General features: G+C 41.9%; 1 protein-coding gene across 1 annotated transcript; it reads left to right on the plus strand.

Moving 5' to 3' along the window:
* The first annotated feature begins 529 nt into the window (after positions 1-529).
* Positions 530-9,878, plus strand: LOC125551723 (ubiquitin carboxyl-terminal hydrolase 5-like). The gene is made up of 13 exons (XM_048715022.1): positions 530-957; positions 1,869-2,111; positions 2,742-2,886; positions 3,100-3,159; positions 3,244-3,339; positions 3,513-3,926; positions 4,657-4,797; positions 4,872-5,042; positions 6,274-6,531; positions 6,622-6,770; positions 6,959-7,438; positions 7,912-8,182; positions 9,281-9,878. Exons 1-13 carry the CDS (start codon positions 827-829, stop codon positions 9,461-9,463), a joined length of 2,742 nt encoding a protein of 913 aa, XP_048570979.1. The 5' UTR covers positions 530-826; the 3' UTR covers positions 9,464-9,878.
* The last annotated feature ends 1,541 nt before the right edge of the window (positions 9,879-11,419 follow it).

Raw genomic sequence — 11,419 nt, forward strand, 5'->3', positions numbered from 1 at the left:
TTACAAGAGTTGATCTACCACGAGATCATAATGGCTAAAACCCTAGAAGTCTAGCTTGTCAGATTATGATTCCCTCTACGGACTAAACCCTACGGTTTATATAGACACCGGAGGGGACTAGGGTTGTACAAACTCGGTTACAGAGAAATGAATCTTCATATCCGAACGCCAGGCTTGCCATCCACGTCAAGGAGAGTCCCATCCGAACACAGAAGAGAGTCTTCTGTCTTGTATCTCATAGCCCATTAGTCCGACCCATGTCACACAGGCCGGACGCCCGATGACCCCTTAATCCAGGACTCCCTCAGCGGGCTAGGGCAGGACAAGGGCATGCGCTGCTCGCGTCCGCACGTGTCCATTCGGCCGCAAACTCGACTCAAAGTTGGGATGGAAATGAGTTAAAAATGGACAGAAAATGGACGACGGTCTATTCGCAGCCGCGCATTGAAATTTGGAGGGCCTGTTTTTTCCGTTCATCTCCAAACGAATACAATCGGACCATTTAGGGTTGTGCGATTGGAGTTGCCCTCATTGAGCCAGCGTGGGGTGGACGGGCAACCAAACACGCCCTCAACCTCAGTGACCAGACCAAATGTTCGCTCGCTGGAGGCCGGGAAAAAAAAGGCAACCAGTTCCGCTTCTCCACGACCATCGCTCGCCGTAGCCATAGCCGTTCACCGCCGCCGCCGCCGCCGCCGCCTCCACTCTACTCCCATAAAACAAAAGCGTCCCCGGAAGCCGAACCTTTTGCTTCGACCCGCGGCGCCCGAGGAAAAGCCGAACCCAACCCTAACCCTAGCCCGAGGGCTCCTCGCCGGCGTCGGCGATGGAGACTACTGAGTCGGAGCCGGCACCGGAGCTTCCCGCGGAGGAGGAGATGACGCTCATCCGAGATATCACCGCCGCCTCGGAGGCCCACGCCAAGGAGGGTGACATCTTCTTCCTCATCACAAACAGGTCCCCTGCCCGCTTCCTTCTCCCGCTTCTCGATCCGGTCTCGGGTTCAGCCGTCTGTCTCGCGCTTTGTTTTGAGGGACGCTGTGCGCAAGGATGGATACTGTTTCTTTTAGATTCATTTGCTGCTACTGTTTGGGTGGACGGAAGGTCCTTATGGAGAGCGATTTGAGGTATATTGGATGAGGACAGGAGCTGGATTTGGTGATTCTTGCCGGTGCTAGTTGCTGCTGGATTTGTCCGTCTAGGGTGCATAGTTGCTGCAGATTCGAGGGAGGCGCTCCTTGCTTTTAGTGCTACTGGCAGGATTTTTAGTCTGGTACTGGTGTCCTATAGTGTGCAAGATTGCTAGTTTGAACATTTTATGACCTGGCAATCCGTTGTGAGCTGGTTCATTTTATTACCTTTTCAATCTTGGCCAGCACCCAATTTTTTGCGTTAGCTATCTTCTGATCTGTTGTCATGTTATTCCGACATTAGTATAGTTTAGGCTGCTTGTAAGATGCCTATATAACATATGAGATTATACCCTTGCTGAATGACAGGTAGCTTCTGACAACTTTCATTCTGATATACAATTGCTTTAGCTGTTCCTTTGATTTGTGTGTTATGTACTCCCTCCGTCCCAAAGTTCTTGTCTTAGATTTATCTAGATATGGATGTATCCAGTCACGTTTTAGTGTTAGATACATCTGTATCTAGACAAATCTAAGACAAGATTTTTGGGACGGAGGTAATACTTGGCTGTACAGTGTAGATAGATGTCATCGAAACTATGTTTCTGTAGGCGTCATCTGAAATACAGATTTACATAGCATTCACATCTTATGTTTGACTGATCCTGACCTGCTGTGTCATTTTTGTATTCTTCTTTTGGATCTTAGACATATATGTTTCTTGGTTGACTCAAATAGGTGGTGGCAAAGTTGGATTGATTATGTTATTCAAGATTTGGCTGGTGTACCAAGTAATGGTTCTCATCATCATGAGTTTGGTTCAAATACTCCTAGAAGGCCAGGAGCTATTGACAATACAAATTTGTTGGATGACATGGCATCTGAAGTCTCCGACATGCAGATTGAGCTACATGATACCTTGGTTGAAGGCCGTGATTATATATTGCTCCCTCAGCAAGTCTGGGAAAAGCTGCATGGTTGGTATGTCTCGTTTGTGCAGAATGCGAATCTGATTCCGAAAATCTAATGCCACTGTGCATTTAATTACGTGATACTGTTTTTCTTGTGGTAGCAACAAAGCAACGTGTCTCTGTCTGAAAATATGGACCTATCGCTCTTGTGCCACCTTATTTGATTCTATGGATTAATTGTTCATCGGGCTGTTTACAGTCAGTCCATTTACCTGTATTACTGTAAACTAAATTCATTCACTTTATTTGTCATGCTAAGTGAAGCATCAAACTTCGGTTCATTATATTAGAAAGTTATATTATGACTCCCTTTTTGACTCAACTATTTGTTACATAACCAAATATATTTCTTTCTAAAATGATTGTATGAAGATACTGGTGAACAAATGGTTTTTGGTCACAATATCCTAGTCGCGCAAATTCTTGAGAACAGAAGGCATTGTTATCTGTAGAACGATTGTTTTGGAAGCGACATATTTCACAGCCTGTGGTGGATAACTATCCGACAAAAGAAGTTGAAATCTTCTCTGGCAAGCGGAGCTTCCATTTTTTCGTTTGCTTGCTTGACACTGTAAACTTTGAAATCTTGTTCGTATTAACTTAGCTTAACCTTTTCATTTTTATCAAAACCCGTTAACAGGTATGGCGGAGGGCCAACACTACCAAGAAAGGCAATCAATACTGGCTTGTCTCAAACTGATCTAGCCATAGAAGTTTATCCTTTACGTCTGCAGTTACTTCTGATGCCGAAAGGAGAGCAAGCTGTAGTAAGGATAAGCAAGAAGGTACGCCCTTATATCTTTGTCCACTGTAAAATATATAAAATAATTTCATTTCCATTTATTCATAGTAATGAATTATGTAAATTATGAGACGATAGATCCTTTATACAGAAACATTTCTGTAGAATTCGTGTAATGACACTACTCATTGTAGAAGTAGACTAGATGAACCCTTGTGAATTAATGTAAAAACTTATAATCTGAAAATTCATGCAGGTTACAGTTGATGAGCTCCGTAAGAAGGCGTGTGAGGTTTTTGATCTGGTACCAGATGAGGTAGCTGTTGTATTCGAATGTCTATTCCTATGGATTTTACTGCACGTATAAGTTTTGCTTACTCATTATGGTTGTTATTGGTAGGTGTGCATTTGGGACTACTATGGTCGAACAAAGCATGCTTTGATGGATAACTTGGAGAAAACTCTTGATGATGCCAACATTCAAATGGATCAAGATGTGAGAACTGGACTTTACATCATTGTTGGTAGTCGTGAGCTGTTTTAAAAATATTTTTTGACTTCTTGTCACTTTCTGCTGGGTGGTAATGACACTAATTTGTAGGGCAATTATGTCTGTCCGTTTCCAGAGTAAATGATCCTAACTACGAAATGTTTATATTATTATGGCAGATTCTCGTTGAAGTCGCCACTGATGCAAATGGTAGTTTGGATGGTGCGTGCATGAGTTCGATCCAAGAAGATTATTTTGGAAGCGCATCAACTTATTTGATGACAGATGCTTCGAAATCAGGATTCTCAAATGAGAATTTAGCATCACTCTGTTATGGTTCCAGAAGCTACAGCTCGAGTCTTATGCAAAGCCAGTACCTGCGCTCTTCCAGTGGTGACTTGGATAATGTTCCTGGTACTGTTGGTGTGACCACCAGGGGATCTCCGTCAGGTCTTACTGGGCTACTTAACTTGGGAAACACATGTTTCATGAACAGTGCTGTACAATGTCTTGTGCACACACCAGAGTTTGCTAGATATTTTCGTGAAGATTACCACTGTGAAATTAATTGGCACAATCCTCTGGGTATGGTGGTAAGTACTCTCTCTAGCGCGACCTTAAAATCTTGATGCTTTACTTAGCCCTTATCTGGTGAAGCAACTGGACATACTGTTATGCATTCAGTATAACTTGTGAGCATGATTATATTTGTAAGAAATACTTGTTAGTGTTGATGTAACAACCATAAAAATGTCAGATACTGAATGTGCTACAGAAGTAAAATTGCATCTTGTTTAGATTTTTTAGATTCAGTTAATTTTACCTTGAATCTCTGTGGGCATTGCGTACCTTCACCACTGTAGTCTTACTGCTATCGTTTATTGTGTCCTGTACCTTCATCTTTATTGTGGTTCAGATTCATAATTTTTTCACTAAAACAAATTTGTCAGTTTATCTTAAATATGGATGAAATTTGTGTGTTTCTGTATACCATCATCGCATCTGGCAGAGTGCACCCTTTCTGTTGTTACAGCAGCTTTGTCTAGTTTTATTGCATACATAGTTGTGTTTAAACCAGAAGTAGTTTATTTGCTGGAGAGACAAAATCTCATGTGTATTTCCATTGAGATCTCACATCTTTACACATTACAGTTGGTATAAATAGGTTTGTGGAACATGCTGAAGTTTTAATGCATCAATGTTGCTTGTTAATACGGAAATAACTTTGCTTTTTGTAACAATGGCTATATTTTTTATGACCTCATGATCATTTGCATCTATGTGTCCTATTAATTTTACTGAGATCTGATGGTAGTCTTGTAGGGTGAACTTGCATTAGCTTTTGGAGAGCTACTGAGAAAACTTTGGGCTCCTAGCCGCACCCCAGTGTCTCCACGACCATTCAAAACAAAGTTGTCTCGGTTTGCACCTCAGTTCAGTGGATACAACCAACACGATTCACAGGTTTGATTCTTTCGTTAGACAGCTCCTTATCCATCTGCAGTTTTTCTCAAAAATCTGTATCTTGATACTTCCAGGAGCTGTTGGCATTCCTCCTGGATGGACTGCATGAAGACTTGAACCGTGTGAAACATAGACCTTACTTAAAATCCAAAGATGCTGAGGGACGATCAGATGAAGAGGTTGCTGATGAGTATTGGGCAAATCACATTGCCAGAAATGATTCTATCATTGTTGATGTATGCCAGGTTAGTCTCAACTCCCAAATGGCCAAATCTGTACGAATCGCTTTGTTCGATGCTGTAAAGAGGTGGTTCATGGCCTTCTGGTCATGTTTTAGTTTCTTGCAGTCGTTATGTATTTTTTGTACCTTTGTCAGTTTAAAGGGATATTTTGATTAAATTTGGATGACCCCATGATAGTGAAAACAGACATGGAAAAACAACTGATGCTAGTGCATGTTCTTGCAGTTTTTGTGTTTCTGCTATGCAGCAAGGTAGCAGAAAGACACCCATGTTTAATGTATGCTCCACTGTTTCCGCGTATGAGATGGGAGTTCTGCAATAAATGTGACAGTCCTCTTATTGGCTGTTATGTTTTATGTTGTTGACGGTCAAATGCTTTCCATTGCTAGCCAATGCAGTATGTTGCTAGAATGAAATATCGTGGAAAAATTAGGTGCTCCTAGGCGCACGATTAGGCGCTAGGCGGAGGTAAAACGCCTTGTTTTGGCCCTAGGCAGTGAATTAGGCGGCTGACTAAGGCATAGCCTAGTGGTTGGAAGGGGCTGATGCCTTCCCACCCACCCAGGTTCAAGGCATGGTACTTGCAATTTGGGGTTGTTGCACCAATTATACTGTAGGGGGTTCCCTTACAGTCTTTCTGTCAAAAAAAAAAAATTAGGCGGCTGACAAGGTACTCCAGCGCTGATGAGGCGACGACCATGGGGAAGAGAGGCAGCTATGGGGAAAGAGGGACTGAGGTGGGGAAACAGATTTAGTTGCGGAGGAGGAGCTGCAGCCGCCATTGACGCGTGCCTGGACGGGAGTAGGCAGTGGAGGAGCTGCAGCGCCACCATTGGTGTGTGTCTGGAAGGGGATCAGGCAAGGGAAAGAGACAGAGGAGTATAGACGGATGGTTCAGATTAGAGCATGGTTCGGATTGGGTTTGCAAGCTAGGGTTCCATAATGGGCCTTATTGGGCTAGTGTTGCAGAGTTTAGAGCCTGTATTCTCTGAAAAATGCACCCAGCCGCCCCTTGCTGCCTTATGCGTACAAAATGCTTAAGCGTGCATAGGCGCCTCTTAAGCTGTCATTGCACTAGGCCAGGTGGAACACTCGCCCAGCGCCCAGCGCCCAGCGCTTAAAAAAGTCTTGTGAAATAGTACAAGGTTGAGACGTCTAGCATGAAATTATGGTGTATTGATCTCTGACTTCTGGGCAGAGGTATTTTTGCTAAATGTTACCTTTTAATTTCCAGGGGCAGTACAAGTCAACTTTGGTCTGTCCAGTATGTGGAAAGGTTTCAGTGACATTTGACCCATTCATGTATCTTTCCTTACCTCTACAATTTGCTTCAACGCGGAGCATGACTGTTGTGGTTTTCACTTGTGATGGGAGTGCTCCACCAATACCATACACTGTAAGTGTACCCAAGCAAGGTAGGTGCAGGGACCTTATCCAAGCACTCAGCAACGCATGCTCGCTTAGAAATGAAGAGAGACTTCTAATTGCCGAGGTTTGTTACAAAATACCCATTTTTTAACAAGCATATGCTGCTGTATTTCATCGTGTTAGTAAATCTATTTTCTTTGTATTGTATTTGCAGATACGTAATCATAGGATCCATCTTATTCTCGAGGATCCAGTGCTCCAGCTTTCTACAATTAAAGATGATGATCACCTGGCAGTTTATAGGCTTCCAAGATTGGAAAAAAGGGCAAGTTATGTTCAATTTGTGCATCGCCGTGAAGACTTGTAAGCAAAGAGACAAAAAAGACATAAGTTGCATTTTTATTCTGCTAGGGCGATAGCTTTAGTAACTTGCTTGCTGTATATAACAGCAAACACAACATATGCCATTTCCATTAACTGTTAACATGCAATAGTGGGAAAGCACTTCTTGTGCATCAAATTCTTCTTAAATAATAGCTTTGCTTCTGTAGGGACCTTGGAAACAATAGCAGCTCAACCTCTTGGAAGCCATATGGTGTTCCTCTTCTTGCACAAATATCTCGCAATGAAACTGTCACCGGTTCTGATATCCATGAGATGGCCCGTAAAATGCTTGTGCCCATGTTCAGAAATCATGTGGCACAACATTCGGCAGTTCAAAGTTCTCTTTCCACAAGAACACAAAGCTATCACACCGACAGCAGCAAATTTCAGCTACAGTTGATTGATGATAGCAACACAGTGATTGAGCAAACTGATTATGTTATCAGGGTTCCGCAGTCTTCGGTTGCAACTGTTATTTTTGTCAACTGGTCCAAGTTAGATCTTAAAAAGTTGAACACAAACCATCACCTTCCAGAGGTGTTTAAGTATGCTCCTCCCGCCAAGAGAACCCGTGGTGAACCTCTCTCACTCTATGCATGCTTGGATGCTTTCTTGAGAGAAGAACCACTTGTTCCTGAAGAAATGTGGTTAGTATTCAATACTGCCCCCCCTGAAGATACCTTTGATGTTTGCAAATATGTTGTTCATGCAAGTGTTGCTAACTCTAGCTTAGCTGATATTCAGTTTCAGTCAACATAGGGGTTACAGTATGTCAAGTAGTAGTTATGTTATCTGCATTTGCATTTCACTTGATATAATCTCACTCGTAGGCTTAGGATTTAGTATTTTCATGGATACCTTGCATTGCTAAATATGAATCTATGTAAATGAGAAAGAACTGGAAAATCAAAATATCAGTGTCCTCTTCGATGCAGAAAATAATGGCGCTGCATGGTTGTTATATTATTTTCCTGTGCACTGATCTTGAAAGCATCACTTTTAGCCCATTACAGATTATTAGAAATATCTTATAACAGGCACATGCTATAACTGTTCCTTTCAAGTGCCTAGAACTTTAATTTTACATTTTAGTTTAACAGAGTTATGTTAATTGAATTAGGTACTGTCCAAGGTGCAAGGAGCAAAGGCAAGCTAGTAAAAAGCTTGATTTATGGAGACTACCAGAAGTGTTAGTTATTCATTTGAAGAGATTTTCATTTAGTAGGTCAACTAAGCATAAGCTGGAAACTTTTGTTAATTTCCCAATACATGACTTGGATTTGACAAACTATATTGCTAACAAGATACCTCAGCGTCAAACTTATGAGCTGTATGCTGTTAGCAATCATTATGGCAGCATGGCGAGTGGGCATTATACTGCTTACATAAAGGTTATTTTCTACTTCATTTTTTTAATTATTCCAAAAAAAGGTTAATTTCTCAAATTCTACTCCCTCCGTTTTTGTATACAAGGCCACTTCATATTTTTATGTCTAACTTTGACCATTTTATTGAAATGTGAGTTGTATGCCACAAAAAGCATGCCATTTGATACACATTTCAAATAACCTTCCGATGATACATTTTTGTTGACATATAAGCCATATTTTGTCGACCAAAATTATAAGTCAAAGTATGACATGAAAACAAAGTGGCCTTGTATACAAAAACAGAGGGAGTAATATTGCTTCCGCAATTTCAGTTTATTTCTCTGAAGGACACCAGTGGTAGCTTCTTAGGACCTCCAACTTGTTATTGCATGTCCTTATGTATTTGGAAGTAGGGGCCGAAGTATCATACTAATGCATTGTTTTAAATTGTTGGTGTTCTATCTTTAACTGCAGTTATTCCTGCAATGCTTAGGCCCTGTTTGGTTCATAAGTCCTAGGACTTTTTCTAGTCCCAACAAAAAAGTCTCTAGTCCCTAAAAAGTCCCTCCCTGTTTGTTTGCAGAGACTAAAAAGTCCCTAGTCCCTTCCTAGAGGTTATTAAATGACCATATTGCCCCTAGTATATAGAAGAATAACAATCAAACAACACCATGGGGTGGCGGGCCATTAAATGCATGGAGGGGCATTGTTGGAAAAGTCCCAAAAAGTCCCAAAAAAGACTCTCCTTGAGAGTCTTCTTCATTTAGTCCCAAATGCCTAGTTTAGTCCCTAAAAAGTCCCTCCCGTTTGGTAAAAAAGTCTCTAAGAGGGACTTTTTCTAGTCCCTACACAAAAAAGTCCCTGGAAACAAACACCCCCTTACTTAGTTGCTCTTTCAATCTCGTTATTGGATATATAGCAGACTTTGCTAGCTATGCTGCCTAAGCACATACATTCATTTAATCTGCATTGTCAGAAAGGAGAAATTGGTTATAGAAACTTATAGTACCACATTGTCTTCCGGAGTTCCTAGTTCTACTTATTGTGTTGTAGAGCTATTTATTTGCCTGTGTGTTGGCTCTAATCTAGAAGTCTAATGGGGAGTTGTATTTTGTGCAGCTCTTGGATGAGAACAGGTGGTACAATTTTGATGATAGCCATGTTTCTGCCATCAATGAAGAAGAAGTGAAGTCAGGTGCAGCTTACGTGCTGTTCTACAGAAGAGTTAGAGAAGCAGATGGAGCAGCAAGCAATGGAACCCAGTCATGTGTGAAACGAAGCCGCAGATCTAGCCAAAGATAATCTGAGTTGTTGCATAGCTTTGCAATTTTAGAAGAACCCTTTGGGTTCCTTTTTTGTGTGTGGAATTGCAAGGTTTCGGTGTGAGACCATAGGATATTGTGGCTATACAGCGGACGGGAGGAATACCATTAGAAGTTGGCTGTCAATACAGATGGGGAATGATGAGAACATAGCGAATGGTTAACTAGGTGGATATTGCTGCGGCTATATAGCTTGGACAGAGTGTAGGTTTGCTTGCCATGTTCATCTTTCTAGTTCTGCCTAGAAGAGAAATGAAAGATGGGCCATTAGGTTGCACCGCCTTGTTCAAGTTGATTAGAGTTTTATATTTCATAGTTATATGTACGTAGCTAGTGTACACCTTACTGTTTTTATCATTAATGCTATGCCACAGGGCATTGTTTTACCTGTTTCATGCTTGTTTGAGGTACAATTTTTTTTTTGATCTGTGGAACCGTGAATTTGCCATGGAGAAGTTGGTGCATTACTCTTTTTTTTCCTTGAATTATTATTATCTAGTCCTATGTTTACAGTAAGCTGTCGTTTCTGCAATTCTGCTCCCTTTGTCTTGGTTTATTGGACCCCTTGTCTTTTGTGTCAAACCTACATCTTAAGTTTAGCAAATGAAATATAAACTAGTATGTCACAAAAATTGTACGGTAGATCTCTTGAATACAAATCCTATAGTATTCCTTTTTAGCATATACCTCATATTTTCTTAGTTAATATCGATGGCGAAAGTTCAACCCATAATGTAAAACCCGATGGTTAAAAAATTGCAATGATACGTTGGAGTTCTCGTATCTAAAAGAGTTAAAAGCATTGGAAGTCCGTCAACTTTCTCACAATGTGATGGTTTGGTCCTAAAACTTGTAAAACGACCCTATCTAGTTTCAGAACTTGTGCCCAATGTGCAACTTAGTTCCTGGACCAATCACAAAGCGACAAGTGAACTGGCCTCAAGCCGGTCAGCGCGTGCGTTTTTGCAAAGAGCCCCTGCCGTTCCTTATAATCAACCCGCAGTACAGGCTGGACAGCAACGGGGGAGCACCTAAATTTATTATGTCGAGGGGAACTCTTGTAGCTTATCCCCACTCGCCCCCCTTCTCCATCCTTTTCCCTGTCGGGGCACGCGCAGCTGTTGCTGACGTCAGCAACAATTATGTCGATGGAAACTCCTGTAGCTTATCCCCACTCGCCCCCCTTCTCCATCATTCCCCCTGTCGGGGCACGCGTGGCTGTTGCTAACGTCAGCAACAATGGCTGCCTCGCCGGAGCTCTTCGGCGGTCTAGTGCCGCCTCCCTCCGCTCATCTAGTCTGGCCGCCTGCTGTCATTCCTCCAGACTATGGCGAGCAGTCCTTTGCCCTGCATCTCCTCTTCCATGTTCCTTTTCTTGTATGTGCCCGGCCAAGTACGGCCTAGTACACCGGATCCGTGCGATTTGGAAGCAGATTCAAGGTTCTGAATTGCTTTGATCTTGCAATGTGACATTCTTACCATGAAAGCAAGCTAGGGTTTTGAGCGATGCATTTAGTCTAGGGTTTATGTAGGAAGTTCTGGGTTTCAGGCATGAAGATAGTGCTGTTGCGTGGAAGCACCCTATTTTGTATTTCTTATGTGAATTTGGTATTTTGTTTTGTGTAGATTCGCTTACAGTCCCTGTAGTGTTGGATTTCGAATCATAGTGAACTGTTAGTGTTATATTCAGTTAACTGAATTTGTGCAGTTAACTGGTCAGTGTTATATGAAGTTAACTAAATTTTGCACCGAATTTCTGACCTTTTTGGATGCAGTGTGTGACTCAGCAATGGGATAGAGTGTTCACACTCCTTTCTTTACATTAGTGCTGGAACATGGTGGTATTTTCTATGGACCTATCAGTGCCCTAGAGTACTATAACTCTTCTTTGGAGGTCTTTGACTATGTTGATGCTTGCACATTTTCATATGCAGTC

The sequence above is a fragment of the Triticum urartu genome, chromosome 4, assembly GCF_003073215.2.
Source record: "Triticum urartu cultivar G1812 chromosome 4, Tu2.1, whole genome shotgun sequence".
Taxonomy (NCBI): Eukaryota; Viridiplantae; Streptophyta; class Magnoliopsida; order Poales; family Poaceae; genus Triticum; species Triticum urartu.

What these genes read in the sequence shown, in the direction of transcription:
- LOC125551723 (XM_048715022.1), top strand. Translation starts at nt 827, where the DNA reads ATGGAGACTACTGAGTCGGAGCCGGCACCGGAGCTTCCCGCGGAGGAG. An exon ending in TAGTAAGGATAAGCAAGAAG is followed by an intron (nt 2,887 to 3,099) that starts GTACGCCCTTAT and finishes AAATTCATGCAG; the next exon opens with GTTACAGTTGATGAGCTCCG. An exon ending in AGAGACTTCTAATTGCCGAG is followed by an intron (nt 6,532 to 6,621) that starts GTTTGTTACAAA and finishes TTGTATTTGCAG; the next exon opens with ATACGTAATCATAGGATCCA.